The sequence below is a fragment of the Oncorhynchus gorbuscha genome, linkage group LG13 (assembly GCF_021184085.1).
Source record: "Oncorhynchus gorbuscha isolate QuinsamMale2020 ecotype Even-year linkage group LG13, OgorEven_v1.0, whole genome shotgun sequence".
NCBI lineage: Eukaryota > Metazoa > Chordata > Actinopteri > Salmoniformes > Salmonidae > Oncorhynchus > Oncorhynchus gorbuscha.
Window position 1 is genome coordinate 63,193,694 of NC_060185.1, and position 23,176 is coordinate 63,216,869.

Here is a 23,176-nt window from a genome sequence, read left to right on the forward strand (position 1 = left end):
GACCAAATGCTTAAGAAAATGTAATCATTTCAAGGAGTCTGTGAAGGAAGAAACCACATAGATAAAGTGGCAAGCATTTTATGTCCAATAAACAGATTTTCACAAATTCAAATTCATTTGTTGTGTTAGAGGTTCATGATACTTGTATCTAAACAAAAGTAGATACTTTAAAAATGGTTCTATACATCAGTTGGGTCTCTATAAGCTGCAATATGAGGTCCTAAACTTAACATGAAAGTGCATCCTTTTACAGTAGCTGTGTGGGCTAATATAGTCCAAAATGTTTGCCTTGGGGTAAGTTGAGGGCTTAATGCACAGCATTATTGCTGGCGTATGAGGTAACAACAGGGCCTGGGGCCTCATTTTTTAAACGGACTTACGATCCATTTTGATATTAAGTATGACTTACGCAGGAAACCACATATAAGTAGTTATTTATAAAACCTTACTTTGACGTGGAAAGGATCTCAAAGTCTGGACTTGCCGTAAGTGATTTTCCTGCTGGTTATGTAAGGGGATTGCAGCTTGAGACACATATGCCTCCAAGCCTGTGGTCAACTTTGCATTAGCTTTATAAACAATAAACAGACGCAAGGTGTTTTGAATTAAAAACAAGATGCGGTGTTCTATAAATAGCGTGTCAAATTAGAAAAAAAAATAACCGTGGCTTTTCTTGTGTTATTGGAAGACATCGAAAACTGCTTTTAGAAGGGAGAGAGTTTTCAGAGACCGGAATGACTTTTTTTTGTGCATTATGATCCATGGCTATTCCTGACTAAACCCTCATTTGTGCTGGCATTCTATTAGGGGAAATCGCTGATTGTAAGGCGCATTCATGTGCGGTCAATTTGAAGTGCATTTGAGATTTATAGATCAGTATCTTTTATGAATCGAACGCAAGCACACCGTCGGAAATGACATTACGACTAAGTTCAAGTATAAATCTAAGAACATTTTTATAAACGAGGCCCCTGGTCTACGCAACAAAAAAAAAAGTACAAAGTGTTTATTAGTTCTGCGTTAAAAGATGCTTAAAAATGTTCAAAAGACAAAAAAAAGCAATTGTGATTTTATTGAATTGTGTTTTGGGAAAAAAGAAAAATCTAACCAAATCACATTTTGTTGGTCACATGGTTGTTAGCAGATGGTTGTTAGCAGATGTTATTGCGAGTGTAGTGAAATGCTTGTGCTTTTAGTTCCGACAGTGCAGCCATATCAACAAGTAATCTAACAATTCCACAACAACTACGTAATACACACAAATCTAAGTAAAAGGATTGAATAAGAATATGTATATATAAATATATGGATGAGCAATGACCAAGCAGCATAGGCAAGATGCAATAAATGGTATAAAATACAGTATATACAAATGGGATGAGTAATGCAAGATATGTAAACATCATTATTAAAGTGGAATTAATAAAGTGACTAGTGATCCATTTGTTAGAGTGGCCAATGATTTCAAGTCTGTATGTAGGCAGCAGCCTCTCTGAGTTAGTGATGGCTGTTTAACAGTCTGATGGCCTTGAGATAGAAGCTGTTTTTCAGTCTCTCGGTCCCAGCTTTGATGTACCTGTACTGACCTCAACTTCTGGGTGGTAGCGGGGTGAACAGGCAGTGGCTCAGGTGGTTGTTGTCCTTGATGATCTTTTTGGCCTTCCTGTGACATCGGGTGCTGTAGGTGTCCTGGAGGGCAGGTAGTTTTCCCCCGGTGATGCTCTGTGCAGACCACACCACCCTCTGAGAGCCCTGCGGTTGTGGGCGGTGCAGTTGCCATACAAGGCAGTGATACAGCCAGACGGGATGCTCTCAATTATGCGTCTGTTAATATTTGTGAGGGTTTTAGGTGAAAAGCCACATTTCTTCAGCCTCCTGAGGTTGAAGAGGTGCTGCTGCGCCTTCTTCACCACACTGTCTGTGTGGGTGGACTATTTCAGTTTGTCCATGTTGTTTGCTACCTTCACCACCCGGGGGTGGCCCGTCAGGAAGTCCATGACCCAATAGCACAGGGCATTGCTGAGACCCAGGGCCTCAAGCTTAATGATGAGCTTGGAGGGTACTATGGTGTTGAATGCTGAGCTACAGTCAATGAACAGCATTCTTACGTAGGTATTCCTCTTGTCCAGATGGAATAGGGCAGTGTGCATGGAGATGGCGATTGCATAGTCTGTGGATTTGGTTTTAAAAAGGTGGTGGTAATATTTCATTCAGTACAGAAATGTGTATTGGCGCCTTAACATACCCTGTCCAGCTGCTCAACTAACACAACTAAGTTTTGCCAAGAGACCAACATTTTTGGACAAGCTATGTTTTAAAAGCTGTAATATTTACATGAATGCTGATGATTTCCAGCGATACACAACATCCTGAAATATATGTAGATACCGTATCGTCGTTAGAAATAATACTATAGTTCCCTTTTTTATTCATTTTTATTTTTATTTATTTACGGAGTGATGCTGAAATATAAAAAATGGCTCAATTTACCCCACTCTCCCCTACTGTCAATATTGGTGGTAAAATAAATACATTAGTAAGGACAGAATTTAGTTCGGCCTAAAGAATGAGTAAACATGTAAAACAGGATAAAACAAATATACAACAAATATCTACCTGAACATAAATATATGCAGAGTTTATATAAATATTAACTGAGCAGCACTTAATTCTGAAAAAAGAAATGTCCCTGTCTACCTTCTCTGTTTCTACCTCTCAAACGGTTTGCAATTGCTTCCACAAAACCACACAGCTGATTCAGCAACCAAGGTGTGTCGCTGTCCACAACAATGGTGCTGAAATGCTGAGCCTTGTAGATAAACGGATGACTGATAGAGCAAACGTCATGCACAACACATAAGTAGTTTGATATGTTGTATGTACCCAATAGGCCCAATATAAACTCGTCCATATGTCAGCTGCTAAATAATACACATGCGAACTTGGATTCATCTAAAAAAACACACCAATAGAGCATTTTTTCTTCTGTGCTGAGCTCATGATACTACAATAAATACATGTTTTCAATTATAACCTTGTAGCCAATTACTGCCAAGATATAATTCGTATAAATCAGAAAGACCAGAACCAAATATCACGGGAAAGGCAAACTTCGACTTATGAAATAGCAAACTTTTCATGGTTGGAAAGCACAGAGATCCGATTTAAATGACAATACTATGGCTTCAGTAAAGATATCCTAGTTTTCTAATTCCTCATTTTAAGGCTGATAGCCTATCCGTCACAAATTAACAAGCATCACAGAGCAGAATACAGGAAATAGGTTGTTATCAATAGCCTAGTGTCACAATTAAACTACACGTCACTCCAGTGCTCACCTGCTGGCTCTCAAAGGTCCAGGCGCTGTCGGGTAAAGACGCGTCTAGGACGTTGATGATCTCCTTAAAGTCAGTGGTGCTGCTGGGCTTAACGAAGGTGAAATCACTGAACTCTGACATGGGAGAGAGACAGGACCTGAAGGACTGACTCTGAGACAACATGTCCCCCCCCAGGACCTCCACGTACTTAATCGGTCCGTCAGTGTTGAGCTGAATCTGCAGGTTTCTGTTGGGGTTCTTGTAGCCGTCCAAGTCGTCCCGTCTCATGCAGCAACTACCGCTGCTCCTGCTGTTTCTAACGCACTTGACTGCTAAGATGACAAAAGTCACCAGCGACAGCACGGACACCGAGGCCAGAGAGAGAATCAAATACAGGGTGATTCTCCCGCTTTTCTTGCTAGGCTCTGGCGCTTTCTGCCGAAGGTCCGAGATGAGTTCGTGGAGCCCGTCCTCTACCAGTATGGTCAGTGTGACCGTGGCGGACTGGACCGGCACCCCGTCATCCTGTATCTCTATAAGCAGCCTCTGAGAGGAGTCGTCCTGTTCGGACACAGCGCGTTTAGTCCTCACCTCCCCCGTGTAAAGATTAACACTGAACAGAGACGCGTCTGTGGCCTCCACCAGTTTATATGAGATCCAGGCGTTATGGCCCGAGTCTGCGTCCACAGCCGTTACCTTAGTAACCAAGTGGCCTGCTTTAGCGGAGCGGGGCATCTTCTGGTGAGAGAGCGAGCCCAGGGCAGCGGAAGGGTAAATAACAGCAGGGGCATTGTCGTTCTGGTCCAGGATAAAAACATGGACAGTGACGTTGCTGCTCAGAGAAGGAGAGCCGTGGTCCTTGGCCTGCACCAGAATCTGAAAAACCTTTAGTTTCTCATAATCAAACGAGTGCATGCTGTAGATACTGCCGTTATCAGTGTTCATGTACACATAGGAGGATACAGAAACGTCCTGCGCTTTGGAGTTTAGGATGGAGTAGGAGATCTTGGCATTATCTCCGAAATCCAGGTCAGATGCAGATACTGAGGATAGCATGGATCCTGGTAGTCCATTCTCTTTTAAATATACATTATAGAAGGGCTGAGAGAATTTAGGGGGGTTGTCGTTGACATCAATGATAGTGACTGGTATAGTTTTCTTGGTAGTCAGGGGAAGGGAGCCCGAATCAGTGGCTGTTATCTCAATATTATACTCTGAGAAACTCTCTCTGTCTAAAACATCACTTGTGACCAGTGCGTAATTATTAGAAAATGACGGTTTCAGACTAAAAGGATAACCTCGTGGGAGCTGTAACGTCACTTTACCGTTATTACCGGAGTCAAGGTCCCGGGCACTGATCAAAGCTACTACCGTGCCACTGGGCGCGTTCTCGCGCACCGGGTTTGGTTGGGAAGTGAGGACAATTTCAGGCGAATTGTCGTTAACGTCTATTACCTCTACCTGCACGCGACAGTGTCCTTCCATTTCAGGAGTGCCTTTATCTCTCGCCGAGATGTCAATGTCATATGTTGTAGCTCTTTCGAAATCTAAATCCCCCTTCAAAAAAATACCCCCTGTGTCTGGATCCATATTAAATGTAGAAAGCACAGACTCAGGGGTGCGCTCACCAAACGAATAGTTTATTTCCCCATTTTGACCCTCGTCAATATCTGTCGCTTTAAGTTTAATCATAAATGTCCCCTTTGCACTATTTTCGTGGACAGAAACTTTGTACACAGACTTTTCAAATACTGGAAAATTATCGTTTACGTCAAGCACAGTAATAGTTATCTCTGCCGTCCCGGATCTGACTGGATTGCCTCCATCTAGAGCTGTTAACAGTAGTTTATGGACAGATTTCTTCTCTCGGTCTAAGGGCTTCTCTAAAACTAGTTCTGGTATTTTCTTTCCATTACCAAGCTCCTTTACCTTCAACGTAAAACACTCATCTTTACTAATAGTATAGGATTTAAGGGAATTACTGCCCACGTCAGGGTCCTCTGCACTCTCCAAAGGAAAACGTGCGCCCGCAACTGTCGATTCTGCTATTTTCAATGTGAGCTCCTTTGTAAGAAAACTAGGCGAATTGTCATTTATGTCTCGTATTTCCACCTCAATACGGTGCAACTGTAACGGGTTTTCAATGACAACCTGCAGAGGTAAAACGCAGCTGGCGCTTTGTCCGCATAACGTCTCTCTGTCTATTCTCTCATTGACGATCAGCTCGCCCTTCCCCGCATCCACATTGAAATACTGCTTACCAGCCTCAGAAGCGACACGCAGTTTACGGTCTAAAAATTCAGATAGTCCCAAACCCAGATCTTTGGCTAGATTTCCTACCACAGAGCCCTGTTTCAGTTCCTCCGAGATGGTGTAGCGAGTCTGTCCGTCTATTGTACTCCACAAGAGAAAGAAATGATGCCACCAAAGAGCCAGCCATCTACAGTCTCTGTATCCCATTCTCTTTGTCATCCCTGATCCGTTATAATACACTTCCAAAAATACTGTCCAGAACGAAGAGCTTTATATCAAAATGCATCTCCAGAACGCATATTCCATTTAGCATTTTTCCAAAGTTTGGATATCGGAAAGGATACTGTGTTTAAATTACATTATATATTCGTCTGGGTGAACGCCTCCCTCTCTCTCCTCCAGCTCTGAGTATTGTGAGGGTTACGATGCTGAGGTTGGGGGGAGGGAGTAGATCTCTTTGTACAGTTCTGCACACTATTGGTGCACAGTCTGCGTGTAACATCCAATGAGGGCCCAACTGAACAGACTTCTTTCTTAAAGGCACAGTAGCTAGGCCTATAGGCACTGTGACACAGCACACAGACAGAGAAAAAGAGAAAGAGAAAGAGAAAGAGAGAGAGAGAGAGAGAGAGAGAGAGAGAGAGAGAGAGAGAGAGAGAGAGAGAGAGAGAGATGATAAAATTACTATTTTCGATTACACAACAATAATAATGTGAAATATATTATGGACATGGCAGCCGATAGCCAAAAGATAGGACTGCGTGAAAGTGTAAACAAGGATCAGAAATAGAATCTCCCATTACGCACAGGCATCAACCAAAACACTGCTATTCTCAAAGAGCCCACTGGGAAGACACCTGTTTTCCCTATTATACATTAAATATCGATTTAGCTGCAATCTATTTGAAAATCTTACAGGCCATCCTATGGGCCCTGATCAAAAGAAGGGCACTGTATAGGGCATAGGGTGCCAATTTGGGACGCATCATCTGTCTGCAATAGCGACCACAAGAAACACAGTTGATTCCGCGGTAGTGTCACTGTCCACGGTGATGAAACACTCAGGCCTATGGCCAAATAGAAACAGAATCACGGAAATCACCCAAAACAGTAACAATATATATTACACTGTATCTGTGACTGTGGATTACAACCAACAGAGAAAAATCATTCATATGATATTTTGACATCATTCAAGTATTGCCAATATGTCCACTGCTGAAATGATTCCAAGATCATTTGGTAACACTTCATTTTAAGGGTTCCTTATTACATTGTAGTTACATGTGTAACTACACTGTAGCAAGTACTGTAGTTAACTGTAACAACTCAGGGTTAGTGTAATAACAACATTTAACTGGTAGTAATTGCTTTGTGTAATTACAAAGGTGTAACAATGAATGCTTGTTACCATGTTTGCCCATTATTGTGCAATTCTGAAAATACATCTCCACCCAACGTTATTTCTAGCACTTGCCACCAAAATAAAGTGTTCCATCTGGGTTAACTTGGTCATCCCAGCTGAGGAATAAGACATTGTTCCAAAGCACATGTAATGTTTGCTTTAAGTGCAACGCAATTGCTTGTTCTGACACTGGATCTAGCTAGTTAAAAGGAAGTGTATATTGAGGGGTACTTACTTTTAACTCATGGGTATTCATACAGTTCATTACCCACCCCGAAAACCTGGCCCTTATTTGAAAGCTTCTGGACGTTTCACTTCCTTTCTGTACCTTATTGGGAAATGAAGTGAAATGTCCTGAAGCTTTAAAATGAGGGCCAGGTTGTCAGAATGGGTAATGTACTGTATAAGTACACATTCATTACAAATAAGTACTCCTCGTGACACACTTCATTTTAATGTGCTAAATCTAGTGTAACAACGAGTAATTACATTGCAAACAATGCATGCACTATGCTTTGAAAAAGTGCATTTTTCCAAATCTGGGATGCCACCCATATTAGATCCCCAGTCAGTGAGGTTGACCTACTGATCTGTTTTTACCTGCTCAACCAAGTCAACCCAGTTGCTTCACTTGATTTTGGGAGCAAGCACAAGCAACAACCCAGAGAGAGAACGTTTGAACAGTGCACATTCAAGGGTAAGTAATGAGAGCCCATTGAGCACAGGCTATAATGCCTCAGGCGCCCAGTGCATCCACGAGGGATCACAACCTTGGTGACAGTTGTAACTGTATGCTGCTGAGAAGAAGCAAAACACAAAGTCTGTGAATTTAGTGGAAACCTGCCCGTTTGTAACAAGCATGGTAACAAGCACTCATTGTTTCACCTCTGTAATAGCATAGCGCAATTACTGCCAGTTACATGTTGTTATTACACTGTGACTATGCGATGTTAGTTCACGACAATCCTTGTTAGTTGTAAACTACACATGTTACTACACTGTACTTAGGACCCCTTAAAATGAAGCGTTACGATCATTTTTCATAGATCTGAATGGAAGCACCGTTGCATCGTTTTGTTGAATGCTGAAATCATTTTAACCTAAGGTTGCAAAATTCCAGTACATTTCCCAAAATTCCCTGGTTTTCCAGAAATCCCAGTTGGAAGATTGCCGGAATTAAGAGGGAATACGCAGGGAATGTGAGAATCATTCAACCAGGATCTTTTTGGAAGAGAATGGGGAAAATTACCATTATTTTGCGACCCTATTTCAATATGACAAAATACTGCTTGAATTATAAATTGCACTTCAACGTCAGTTGCATATCGTTAATCGCTAGCCTATTTATTTACAGGCTATAGTATGTCACATACTGAGTCTCAACATTAACCTGCAGTAATATTCCTATTTCATAATGCATCAATGAAAAATACTGCCAAAAGGACAAGTTTCCATTCGTTGAATGTTGAAGCCCAAAACACGCATCCCACTGGGCACAGACATACAATTCAACGTCTAATCCACGTTGGTTCAACATCATTTCATTGAAATGACGTGGAATCGACGTTGATTCAAGCAGTGTGTTCCAAGCAGGATGTTTGGTAGGCCTGTATGTTGATACTCTACATCACAGAACAGTCCACAGTAAATTATAGACCGACGTCACTTCTCACCTGCTGGCTCTCAAAGGTCCAGGCGCTGTCGGGTAAAGACGCGTCTAGGACGTTGATCATCTCCTTAAAGTCAGTGGTGCTGCTAGGCTTAACGAAGGTGAAATCACTGAACTCTGACATGGGAGAGAGACAGGACCTGAAGGACTGACTCTGAGACAACATGTCCCCTCCCAGGACCTCCACGTACTTAATCGGCCCGTCAGTGTTGAGCTGAATCTGCAGGTTTCTGTTGGGGTTCTTGTAGCCGTCCATGTCGTCCCGTCTCATGCAGCAACTACCGCTGCTCCTGCTGTTTCTAACACACTTGACTGCTAAGATGACAAAAGTCACCAGCGACAGCACGGACACCGAGGCCAGAGAGAGAATCAAATACAGGGTGATTCTCCCGCTTTTATTGCTAGGCTCTGGCACTTTCTGACGAAGGTCCGAGATGAGTTCGTGGAGCCCGTCCTCTACCAGTATGGTCAGTGTGACCGTGGTGGACTGGACCGGCACCCCGTCATCCTGTATCTCTATAAGCAGCCTCTGAGATTCGTCGTCCTGTTCGGACACAGCGCGTTTAGTCCTCACCTCCCCCGTGTAAAGATTGACACTGAACAGAGACGCGTCTGTGGCCTCCACCAGTTTATATGAGATCCAGGCGTTATGGCCCGAGTCTGCGTCCACAGCCGTTACCTTAGTAACCAAGTGGCCTGCTTTAGCGGAGCGGGGCATCTTCTGGTGAGAGAGTGAGCCCAGGGCAGCGGAGGGGTAAATAACAACGGGGGCATTGTCGTTCTGGTCCAGGATAAAAACATGGACAGTGGCGTTGCTGCTCAGAGAGGGAGAGCCGTGGTCCTTGGCCTGCACATGAATCTGAAACAACTTCAGTTTCTCATAGTCGTATGAGTGCATGCTGTAGATGCTGCCGTTTTCAGAGTTTATGTACACATAGGAGGATACAGACACATCCTGCACTTTGGAGTCTAAGATGGAGTAGGAGATCTTGGCATTATCCCCGAAATCCAGGTCAGATGTAGATACTGAGGAGAACATTGAGCCTGGTTGTCCATTCTCTTTTAAATAGACATTATATGAGGACTGGCTGAATTTAGGGGGGTTGTCGTTGACATCAATGATGCTGACTGGTAGAGTTTTCTTGGTAGTCAGGGGAGGGGAACCTGAATCAGTGGCTGTTATCTCAATATTATACTCTGAGAAACTCTCTCTGTCTAAAACACCACTGGTGACCACTGCATAATTATCAGAAAATGACGGTTTCAGACTGAATGGATGGCCTTTTGTAAGTTGTAACGTTACTTTACCGTTATTCCCGGAGTCTAGGTCACGGGCACTGATCAAAGCCACTACCGTTCCACTCGGTGCGTCCTCGCGCACTGGACTTGGTTTGGAGGTGAGGACAATTTCGGGAGCATTGTCATTAACGTCTGTTACTTCGACCTGTACCCGACAGTGTCCCTCCATTTCTGGGATGCCTTTATCTACAGCAGTAATGTCTATACGATAATAAGATGCACTCTCATAGTCTAATTCCCCTCTTAGAAACATTTCCCCCGTAACTGCATCAATATCAAACACAGATAACACTGACTCTAGTGTATGCTCGCCGAATGAATATTCTATATCCCCGTTGACACCCTCGTCTGAGTCAGTAGCCTCAAGCTTAATCAAGGAAGTGCCCTTTTCGCTATTTTCATTAACCCTTACATTATATACAGCTGTCTGAAATACGGGATTATTGTCATTATTATCAAGGACAGTGACCGTGATCTGTGAAGTTCCCAGACCTAGCCGGAGTGCCTCCATCTAGAGCGGTCAATAATAGCTCATGGACAGCTTTTTTTCTCTCTGTCCAGTGGCTTCTCTAACACTAGCTCTGGGATCTTTCGTCCTCCTTCAATGTCTTTAACTTTTACACTGAAACATTCGTCTTTACTAAGAATGTAGGATTTAAGTGCATTGCTTCCCACATCGGGGTCCTCTGCACTTTCCAACGGAAAACGCGCGCCTACAGCTGTCAATTCAGCCATTTTCAGAACCCGATCTTTTGTTATGAAATTAGGAGAATTGTCATTTATGTCTCGTATTTCCACCTCAATACGGTGCAACTGTAACGGGTTCTCAATGACAACCTGCAGAGGTAAAACGCAGCTGGCGCTTTGTCCGCATAACGTCTCTCTGTCTATTCTCTCATTGACGATCAGCTCGCCCTTCCCCGCATCCACATTGAAATACTGCTTACCAGCCTCAGAGGCGACATGCAGTTTACGGTCAAAAATCTCAGAGAGTCCCAAACCCAGATCTTTGGCTAGATTCCCTACCACAGAGCCCTGTTTCAGTTCCTCCGGAATGGTGTAGCGAGTCTGTCCGTCTATTGTACTCCACAAGAGAACGAAATGACGCCACCAAAGAGCCAACCATCTCCAGTTTCGGTATCCAATTCTCTTTGTCATCCCTGATCCGTTACAACACAATTCCGTTTGAAATATTGTCCATAAAAAAGAGCTTCATACCAAAATACATCTCCAGAATGTATATTCCATTTAGCATTTTCGATTAATTTTGTATAGCAGAAAGTATGTTGTTTTTAGATTCCAGTGTATCTCCGTGAATGTGAACGCCTCCCTCTCTCTCCTCCAGCTCTGAGTATTCAAAGGGTTACGGTGCTGAGGCTGGGGGGAGGGAGTAGATCTCTTTGTACAGTTCTGCATGCTATTGGTGCACAGAGCACATATCTACCATCCAATAACAGACCAACAGAACAGACTCCTTAAAGCCACAGCAGCCTGCCCCTATAAGCACTCTATCTCTCACAAAAAAAAACAGGGAGAGGGGAGAATGTAACTGTATTTTCCAATATATCATACTGTCCATTTTGATGTGAAAATATATTAACGGCAGCCAGAAGTATAGAGAATTATGCGTAAACGAGGATAAAAATATATATAAGCCTATTCTTCCATTGCATATAGACATTCTAACATTCAAAACATTTCAATTCTAATAGAGCCCCGTGGATCGAGACACTATATATTTATGCATTTATACATGTTTTGCTTCACATAAAATATTGAATGTGCTTCAATTAGTCTGATATATATATATATATATATATATATATATATATATATATATATATATATATATATATATATATATATATATATATACACAGTCCCAGCCAAAAGTTGACACACCTATTCATTCAAGGGTTTTCCTTTATTTTTTTTACTATTTTCTACATTGTATAATAAAAGTGTTAAACAAATCAAAATATATTTGACATTTTAGATTCTTCAAAGTAGCCACCCTTTGCCTTGATGATAGCTTTGCACCCTCTTGCCATTCTCTGAGCCAGCTTCATGAGGAATGCTTTTCCAACGGTCTTGAAGGAGTTCCCACATATGCTGAGCACTTGTTGGCTGCTTTTCCTTCACTCTGCAGTCCAACTCATCCCAAAGCATCTCAATTGGGTTGATGTCGGATGATTGTGGAGGCCAGGTCATCTGATGCTGCACTCCATCACTCTCCTTGGTCAAATAGCCCTTACACAGCCTGGAGGTGTGTTTTGGGTCATTGACCTGTTTAAAAACAAATGATAGTCCCACCTGCGCAAAACAGATGGGATGGCTTATCGCTGCAGAATGCTGTGGTAGCCCTGCTGGTTAAGTGTGCATTGAATTCTAAATAAATCACTGACAGTGTCATCAGAAAAACATCCCCAAACCATCACACCTCCTCCTCCATGCTTCACGGTGGGAACCACACATCCGTTCAACTACTCTCCCCCCCAATTTCGTTTGTGGTATCCAATTGATAGATAGGGACAAGAACATCCCTGTTGGCCAACCCCTCCCTTATCCCGGATGACGCTGGGCCGATTGTGCGCCGCTCCATGGGTCTCCAGGAACTCTAGTGGCACTGCGCTACTCGGGAGGCCCCTCGTTCACCTACTCTGGGTCTCACAAATACACGGTGGTTGGAACCAAAAATTAAAAAATTGGACTCATCAGACCAAAGGACAGATTTCCACCATTCTAATGTCCATTGCTCTTGTTTCTTTGCCCAAGCAAGTCTCCTCTTCTTATCGATGTCCTTTAGTAGTGGTTTCTTTGCAGCAATTCGACTATGAAGGCCTGATTCATGCAGTCTCTTCTGAACAGTTGATGTTGAGATATCTGTTACTCGAACTCTGTGAAGCATTTATTTCAGCTGCAGTCGGAGGTGCAGTTAACTCTAATTAATGTATCCTCTGCAGCAGAGGATACCTGCTGCAGAGTGGCGGTCCTCATAAGAGCCAGTTTCATCATAGCGCTTGATGGTTTTTGCTACAGCACTTGAAGAAACTTTCAACATTCCTGACATTTTTCGGATTGACTGACGTTCATGTCTTAATGTAATAATGGACTGTCATTTATCTTTGCGTATTTCAGTGGTTCTTGCCATAATAGGGACTTGGTCTAATACCAAATAAGGCTATCTTCTGTATACCTCCCCAAAACACAACTGATTGGCTCAAACACATTAAGTGAGAAGGAAATAAATTCCACAAATGAACTTTTAACAAGATACACCTGTTAACTGAAATGCATTCCAGGTGACTACCTCATGAAGCTGGTTGAGAGAATGCCAAGCGCGTGCAAAGTTGTCATAAAGGCAAAGGGTGGCTACTTTGAATAAATCTAAAACATATTTGGACTTGTTTAACACTTGTTTGGTTACTACATGATTCCTAATGTGTTTTTTCATAGTTTTGATGTCTTTGCTATTATTCCACAATATAGAAAATAGTAAAAATAAAGAAAAAGCCTTGAGTAGATATGTCCAAACCTTTGACTGGTACTGTGCATATATATTGCAGCAAAGGTAAAATATGCTGTCTGTCATCGCGCACACATAACCACACAGTTGATTCAGAGTGTTGTTGTCAATGGTGCTAAAACCCTCAGGCGTCCACTAGCCAGTCAGATAGTCACAGAATCACGCAAAAAAGACCTACTACAGTAACAATAGAGATTACAAGGTCTCTGAGGATTACAACCAACAGGTTAAAATACATCACAGAATATTTTTTAAATCATTCAAACCGCATGAGTATGGGTTTTAGTAATTACCAGTAGCCTATGTTGAATGATACATTATTACAAGATAATATGATTTGTACTGATTTGTACAACGCACCATTTTGATGAATACTGACAATTCATTATTTTAAATTGAATAAATAACCTATTGCTTAAATGATAACAACTGAACACAAACGCCAGTGGCACATTTATTCATAGATTGGAGTCTGTTACATACCGAGTCATGAAAATACTGCCAAAACATCTAGCTTTGATTTGTGCAATGTTACAACACAAAACTGTATGTTGACGTCATAAAACAGCCAACATTCGATAATCTTAATCATCACAATAAATCATACGTCACTTCTCACCTGCTGGCTCTCAAAGGTCCAGGCGCTGTCGGGTAAAGACGCGTCTAGGACGTTGATCATCTCCTTAAAGTCGGTGGTGCTGCTGGGCTTAACGAAGGTGAAATCACTGAACTCTGACATGGGAGAGAGACATGACCTGAAGGACTGACTCTGAGACAACATGTCCCCTCCCAGGACCTCCACGTACTTAATCGGTCCGTCAGTGTTGAGCTGAATCTGCAGGTTTCTGTTGGGGTTCTTGTAGCCGTCCATGTCGTCCCGTCTCATGCAGCAACTACCGCTGCTCCTGCTGTTTCTAACGCACTTGACTGCTAAGATGACAAAAGTCACCAGCGACAGCACGGACACCGAGGCCAGAGAGAGAATCAAATACAGGGTGATTCTCCCACTTTTCTTACTGGGTTCTGGAGTTTTCTGCCGGAGATCCAAGATGGGTTCGTGGAGCCCGTCCTCTACCAGTATGGTCAGTGTGACCGTGGCGGACTGGACTGGCACCCCGTCATCCTGTATCTCTATAAGCAGCCTCTGAGAGGAGTCGTCCTGTTCGGACACAGTGCGTTTAGTCCTCACCTCCCCCGTGTAAAGATTGACACTGAACAGAGACGCGTCTGTGGCCTCCACCAGTTTATATGAGATCCAGGCGTTATGGCCCGAGTCTGCATCCACAGCCGTTACCTTAGTAACGAGGTGGCCTGCTTTAGCGGAGCGGGGCATCTTCTGGTGAGAGAGCGAGCCCAGGGCAGCGGAGGGGTAAATAACAGCGGGGGCATTGTCGTTCTGGTCCAGGATAAAAACGTGGACAGTGGCGTTGCTGCTCAGAGAGGGAGACCCGTGGTCCTTGGCCTGCACCAGAATCTGAAACACCTTTAGTTTCTCATAGTCGTATGAGTGCATGCTGTAGATGCTGCCGTTGTCAGAGTTCATGTACACATAGGAGGATACAGAGACGTCCTGCACTTTGGAGTCTAAGATGGAGAAGGAGGTTTTTGCGTTGTCCCCCAGGTCTGAATCCGTGGCGGAGACGGAACACAGTAGTTTCCCTGGTGCGTAATTCTCTTTGACGTACACCGTGTACGAGGGCTGAGAGAATAGCGGTGGATTGTCATTCACATCCAACACATCAACAATGATTGTTTTCTTGCTGGATAAAGGGGGTTTCCCTGAATCACTGGCACTGATATCTATACTATACTGAGAGTAACGCTCGCGGTCAAGAGGAGCATTAGTTACCAGGGTGTAATGCTTGGATACCGACGGGTTCAACTTGAACGGAGACTTTGGTGACACGCTTAACCGCACCTTCCCATTGTCCCCGGAGTCGGAGTCTTTGGCGCCTATCAAAGCTATCACGGTTCCGATAGGTGAATCTTCTGGAACAGGTGTCGTTAGAGACGTCACAATTATCTCTGGGATGTTGTCATTGACGTCAATCATTTTAAATTCAACATCACAATGTCCGTCCATCTCCGGGTTGCCTTTATCTTTAGCGACTATGTCAAATTTATATAAGCTCGTCTGCTCATAGTTGAGTTGTCTTTTTATTAGAATCACTCCTGTCGAAGAATCTATATCAAACAATGCAGTCACTGAGTCTGGCGTCTGTTCTCCAAATACATACTCTATCTCCCCATTCAATCCCTCGTCCGGGTCTGTCGCTTTTACTCGTAAAATCTGAGTGCCAGGTGCAGCATTTTCGTTAACATTAGCCTCATAAAGTTGTCTCTCAAACTGCGGTGCGTTATCGTTAATATCAAGTACCATGATACTAATCTCAGAGGTTCCTGAACGCACTGGATCACCCCCATCTACAGCGGTGAGAATAAGCTTATGAACAGGTTGCTTCTCCCGGTCGAGAGACCTTTCAAGGACCAGTTCTGGAGTTTTGCTACCATCCTTGTGATTTTTGACATTCAATTTGAAATGGTCGTTTTTGTTAATGCTGTATAAGCGTACAGTGTTCGCAGCGACATCGGGATCCAGTGCGCATTCGAGTGGAAATCTTGCGCCTGGGTTTATTGACTCTGCAATCTTTAATACTTTTTCTTTGGTGAGAAAGCTGGGAGAATTATCATTTATATCCTGTATTTCAATATCAACTCGGTGAAGCTGCAAGGGCTGTTCAATCACTACTTCCAAAGGCAAAATACACGGAACTCTTTGTCCACACAGTTCCTCTCTGTCTATCCTTTCACTGACGACCAGCTCTCCTTTCCCCAGATCCACACTGAAATACTGCTTACCAGCTTCCGAGGTTATTCGTAATTTACGACGATAAATCTCAGATAGTCCCAAAACCAGATCTTTGGCTAGATTTCCTACCACAGAGCCCTGTTTCAGTTCCTCCGGGATGGTGTATCGAGTCTGTCCGTCTATTGTACTCCACAAGAGAACGAAATGATGCCACCATAGCAGAACCTGCCACACGGGCAGTCTATTCCACATTGTTCCACGACACATCAAAACGAATATATTACTTCACCCAAAATTCGCCCTTTCGCAGGAGTGGTGATACTCAATCTGTAATCGAATGTCAACGTCGCTCATATTTTACAGTGATGGAGACGCTTTGTGTCTCGGCACATCCCTCTTTCTCCTCCAGCTCGGAGCATTGTGAGGGTTACGGTGCTGAGGCTGGGGGGAGGGAGTAGATCTCTTTGTACAGTTCTGCATGCTATTGGTGCACAGCGCCTAACACAAGCGACCAATCAGGATTTACCAGTCATTTAAAGCTATACAGTGAAAATACGAACTCTTGGGAAACATATGAAGCACCATAACAATTCAACATGAGAGAAAAACAGTACTCCATTTAATGTGTAATACTATGAGTACTGCTACTATACTATTCATATCACTTAGTATTAGTAGCCTTTCAGACACCCATCTATACCCCACAATACATGCCACCAGGGGTCTCGTCAGAGTCCCAAAGTCCAAAACGAATTTACGGCAACGCACAGATTTATACAGAGCCATGATCACATGGAACTCCCTTCCATCTCCGATTCCTCTAGCAAACAGCAGAATTACATTTTAAAAACGGATTAAGCAACAACTCATGGAACCGCGGGGACTGTAAGGACAAACACACAACAGACACACAACGCAACATTATTCTCGAAGTATTCTATATCCATTCCCACCGTTTCAATTCTTCCTGATATATGTGTGGGTGACAAAGGCTCTCCGTTGCCGTCCTGTGGTAAAAGAAAGCAAGCGCAGCAGGAGTATGTCGTCAAAGCAACCCACGTGGCTCAGAATAATAATACATCGCAGAGCCAGCTTAAAAAAATACCCGTATGGAGGTCTGGAGAGCAAAGGAAAAGGGTTGCTCTGATGACATGCTCCTCTCTCTCTCTCTCTCTCTCTCTCTCTCTCTCTCTCTCTCTCTTACTCTCTCTCACAGACCCTGGGACCCAGGAACTGGTAAATCATATCTGATATGTTAGTTGTGTTAGACCCTGGGACCCTGGAACTCACTCACTCCACTGTAATATGTCCATGACATGAACTAATTACCTGAGAGCTGAATCGAGATTACATATATAAATAAACTCGATACCATTTTCCATTATACACAATCACAAGCTGTAACCTACACCATATCCCAATACTACAACGAATATGAGAACCATAATGCATCAGCTTTGATATTGGTTAATAAAGGTGAAAGAATAAATCAAATCCGTGCTCGTCAAGGCTACGCATGTAGATGGGGAGAGGTGGGGTGGGCACGCTGCCACTGAGCTCTAGAGCGTGTTTCAGAACCAAGCGGGTGGACAGCGCCACACAGGCGGCCAGCTCGTGCTGCTGCATACTGGTGGAATGAGCGGCGAACAAGTGGTGGCTGCTAAACAACAACTCACATCTCTCGCTCTCGCTCTCGTTTTATTTATTACAGTCAACTCTACCAGATGCATCAGCCCACATATCAAACCTCATCCACAAACAGAATGTTACCCAGATTCATTAAGAGCTCCAGCCTTATATTCTGTTTCTTGACTGTGTGTGACGTCAAATACATAGTTTATTATGTCCATATGCATATTATGTTAACCCTCCTGCTGTGTTCTGGTCGAATTGAACCGATTTACAAGTTCATGTAATCTGATTGTCATAAGGTTCCATGACTTTGTTCACACAGGGCATCTGAACACACAACATACATTTGATGATTTTCATTACATTTTGGGTGTTTTATTTAACTTTTGTACACCTGTGGTGTTCCCGGTCATGACCGGTCATTAGAGATGAATGGGTGAGACTACAGTTAGTGTGTGAAATTGAGTTCAGGCACATGCCCATTCATCAGATGGACACATTTCTTCTCCCAGACCTCCACATGCATGTGTGTTTGAGCGTGCGCGCGCACACACACACACACACACACACACACACACACACACACACACACACACACACACACACACACACACACACACACACACACACACACACACACACACACACACACACACACACACACACACACACACACACACACACACACACACACACACACACACACACACACACACACACACACACACACACACACACACACCTCACTCCCCTTCTTGGCTTCCATGGCAACCCCCACGGGAACCATTCCCCAATAGAATCTTTTCTCCACGGGAACCACACTTCTTGGCAGTCTCACAAACAATTGCAACATTGTTTCAACTTTTCTCCTATTCTGGTATATAAAGTTTTTTTGAGGCCTTGCTCACAATTCCTTCTGTGGCAGCACAATGACCGAACGATATACTGTATGTTAGGCTCTTGATCATACCTCTGATCGTGACTGGTGAGGAGGAGTGTCCTTTTAATCTGTGACACAAAGTAGTCTGTGATAAATAGCACAATATGCTTCATCTGAGTATTTGTTACAGTCAAAATAATCCATACATTATGCTTTTTTTTAACTCAAAAATGAGTTGTATGAGCTCAGGTCAATGAGGCCTACAGGCCATAAATAGCAAATAGAAGTTCAAAACTTGTAATGTTGACAAGAACTTAACTTGATAAAAAGATCTAACACAACATTAGGTGATAATATATGTATTATTATCATAATCAGCTATAATGGGGCGGTCATTTTGGACCGGGAACACAAAATGAATTAACATGAAGCTAACACAACAGGAGGGTTAAGTCAGATGCATCCCCCAAATATGAGTGGAATAACACTCAGTCACTCAGTGCTGAGTGCTTGTGTCTACGGATCACAGCGGTGGCCTTTTTTTGGGGGTCTTACTTCCAGTCAGAATCAGTAAGGTCATGGATGTGTTTACAGCCTATTGTCTTGTGATGGTGGAGTCATTATTACGGAAAGTATTTCTTACCTTATTTGGAGAGACGGAGGACGACAGGAGACACGTCAGCAACGGCAGAGAAGGGAAGACATGGAAGAGAAGAACAGAGAGACAAACGAGACACGGGTTTAGAGGGATGATCAGCAGACAAAAGAGAGTCTTGGGACAGAGACATCCCCGATACTCACCGTTCACCTTGCATTGATAATGTAGCCTTGATTGGTTCCGGAGGTGGGGGGCTGTGTTGATTTGCGTTGCGATACCTGTGATATGAGCCCTAATGATGACGTCCCAGAATGGCTGTCGCCGGAGCTCGTTATGTGTCATAGGTGTATCTCGTCAGGTGTCTGTTTGCGTGTGTGGCACAGAAAGGTGGGTCGAACGTAAACGCAACAGCAAACAACAACACAGTTATTCAGGCAAATCCCCGATATCACGGTGTGTCTTCGCTTGTGTCTGCTGTTGCATTGTGTGAGGTGTGCTTGTTTATTTGTGGAGAGAAAGGGAAGTAGAGAACATAGGGCGTGACACATAGGGATAGAGGAGCAGAGAAAGAGAGAGAGGGGAGGGGAGAGAGAGAGCGAGAGAGTGAGGGAGGGAGAAGAATACTTCATAAAAGAGAAATACAACAATTGGCCCAGTTCCTCTGTAACAGGAGCATGAGCAGTGTACTATCTCATCTACATGTCCCAGCCAGGATGATGATAGCACCATTTTGAAGGAGACTAAGTGTGTCCCCCAAATGGTACCCTCTTCCTACATAGTGCACTACTTTCTTTTTACCAAAGCCCTATGGTTAGCTGGTTGAAAGTAATACGCTATATAGAGAATAAGTTGTCATTTCAGACGCAGTAAGACCATAGGAGAGGTGTGTTCGCTCCCAGAATGGCAGGATAGCATCGCTACACTGCAGTACAGCACACTGCCACGCTGCAGAGGAGCAGCTCCTACACAGCAACAGCAGAGGGATTCGAGGCGATGCCCAGGGATGCTGTATGCTTAATTAAGGAGATGCTTTCACGCTGTGTGTGTGTGTGTGTGTGTGTGTGTGTGTGTGTGTGTGTGTGTGTGTGTGTGTGTGTGTGTGTGTGTGTGTGTGTGTGTGTGTGTGTGTGTGTGTGTGTGTGTGTGTGTGTGTGTGTGTGTGTGTGTGTGTGTGTGTGTGTGTGTGTGTGTGTGTGTGTGCACGAGTGCGGTCAACACTCCCTATAGCTGGAATGTCACAGTGAATATGAAAGTATGAATAGGAGTTATATGAATGCGATCATTATAATAACACAGATAACCACGATGTTAGATACACAATGTGTACATGTGAGTTATTGTGCACAGCCCCCCCCACACACACACACAAGAATACACATGTATCAGTCAATAAGAAATAACTGTACACCCTATAGTAAAACAGCACAACCTCCACGGGGTCTTGTGGGCTTATTTTAGACAGTGTTTTCACAGTCCCAGTCAGAGCAAAGGGGAGGTGAAACAGTGAGAGGCAATCAGGCCAGGGCAGCATCCATTGTACGGAAACAGAGAGGTAGACCCACCCCGTCATACACCCTCTCTCTCCCCTCTCCCCTACCAATCCAGGCCAGAGCCCGAGGATACTGCACCTCTGTGTCCTAAACAGGGGTGTGTCTGCTCCCTTTAAACAAACAGCTGCCTGTATCCTATCAGACACCAGACCCTGCATCTGATGCTGCCCCCCTGTGGACCAAACCACAATGGTACGGTCCTGACAGTGAGTCAGCTAGTTGCTATGGCAACGCATCCCACCTCTCTTCCAGAGAGCCATGAAAAAAAGGAGCTCTAAGAAAAACAGCATGGAGGGAGGAAGAGAAAATGAACAGATTCACTCATGAACCTTTCCTGTCCTGTCTTATAATAATGTATCACTCACAAAGATACCAAGAAAGTTAGTGGAATGTCTAACAGAAGAATGTACAGGCTTGTGGAAAGCGGTGTTTTACCATATTGACTAGTTACATAAAGAGTCCTGTTCATAAGAAGAAAGAGCATCTTCTTCTGATTAAAACAACGCAGTGAAACACAGATGCGACTGTGGACGCCTGAACGCATCATGGGTTTATACACAGAACAGAGGAGAGCTCTTTCGCTCTCTCCTCCATCGCTCTCTCACTCACTGCAGCAGAATGGTGCAGCTGGCGAGGGGGAGGGGAGGGAAGCAGAGACAAAAACGAGAACAGAAAGAAAGAGGAGGGAAGAGGACACACAAATCCACAATGCCTTATGAAGGATACAGTTCGCCAACAAACATTCCTTGCTACGAACATACACTGAGTGCATTAAACCCCCTCTTTACATGACATAGACTGACCAGGTGAATCCAGGTGAAAGCTATGATCCCTTATTGATGTCACTTGTTACATCCACTTCAATCAGTGTAGATGAAGGGGAGGAGACAGGTTAAATAATGATTTTTAAGCCTTGAGACAACTGAGACATGGATTGTGTATGTGTGCAATTCAGAAGGTGAATGGGCAAGACAAAATATTGAAGTGCCTTTGAACGGGGTATGGTAGTAGGTGCCAGGCACACTGGTTTGTGTCAAGATCTGCAACACTACTGGGTTTTTCCAAACTCAGCAGTTTCCTGTGTGTATATCAAGAATGGTCCACCACACAAAGGACATCCAGCCAACTTGACACAACTATAGGAAGCATTGGAGTCAATATGGGCCAGCTTCCCTGTGGCACGCTTTCAACACTTTGAAAGTCCACGCCCGGAAGAATTGAGGCCGTTCTGAGGGCCAACTCATTAGGAAGGTGTTCCTAATGTTTGTATATTCAGTGTACATGTTGAATCAAAATCATCACTATTGTTATGACCTTTCTCCATAGACATCATCACTGATGATCATGACAACACTGGCATCATTGACACGGCCACTGTTAATACTGGCATCATTGACACGGCCACTGTTAATACTGGCATCATTGACACGGCCACTGTTAATACTGGCATCATTGACACGGCCACTGTTAATACTGGCATCATTGACACGGCCACTGTTAATACTGGCATCATTGACACGGCCACTGTTAATACTGGCATCATTGACACGGCCACTGTTAATACTGGCATCATTGACACGGCCACTGTTAATACTGGCATCATTGACACGGCCACTGTTAATACTGGCATCATTGACACGGCCACTGTTAATACTGGCATCATTGACACGGCCACTGTTAATACTGGCATCATTGACACGGCCACTGTTAATACTGGCATCATTGACACGGCCACTGTTAATACTGGCATCATTGACACGGCCACTGTTAATACTGGCATCATTGACACGGCCACTGTTAATACTGGCATCATTGACACGGCCACTGTTAATACTGGCATCATTGACACGGCCACTGTTAATACTGGCATCAATGACCATCTTGTGATCACCATAATAGTCATTTTGATTACATACACAATAAGCATATAGTTCATGACCCCACAGTAACTCCTATTTCCTGCTGGTGGTTGTTAGGGCTCAGCCTCAGGGTCTGACTGAATGAATCACTCGACCTGGTTTTCAGACCACAGGAAAATGGCAGTGGTGAGTCTACCCAGCCTGACAGATCAGAACAGTGTCATACACAGCTACGCACACACACACAGTGTATTTTTGCGTGTGTGTGCTGTGCGCGTGCCGCTATTGTGCAAAGGCGTGCATTGCGTCGCAGTGTGTATTGGTGTGGGACTCAGACGGTGTGTGTGTGTGTGTGTGTGTGTGTGTGTGTGTGTGTGTG

The 23,176-nt window shown here is 43.8% G+C and overlaps 1 protein-coding gene and 1 pseudogene across 21 annotated transcripts in view; both read right to left on the reverse strand.

Moving 5' to 3' along the window:
• LOC123993289 (protocadherin gamma-C5-like) overlaps window positions 1–23,176 on the reverse strand; it is a 185,703-nt gene that overhangs the window by 37,976 nt on the left and 124,551 nt on the right. The window contains exon 1 of one of the 21 annotated variants that reach the window (XM_046295246.1): window positions 3,339–5,966. The exons of the other annotated variants lie outside the window; for them this stretch is intronic. Coding sequence (XP_046151202.1) covers window positions 3,339–5,789 — 2,451 coding nt within the window. The 5' untranslated portion in view covers window positions 5,790–5,966. Of the gene's footprint in view, window positions 1–3,338; window positions 5,967–23,176 lie in introns of those variants that run through there. 21 annotated transcript variants of the gene reach the window in all.
• On the reverse strand, window positions 6,126–11,405 carry LOC123993805 (annotated as a pseudogene).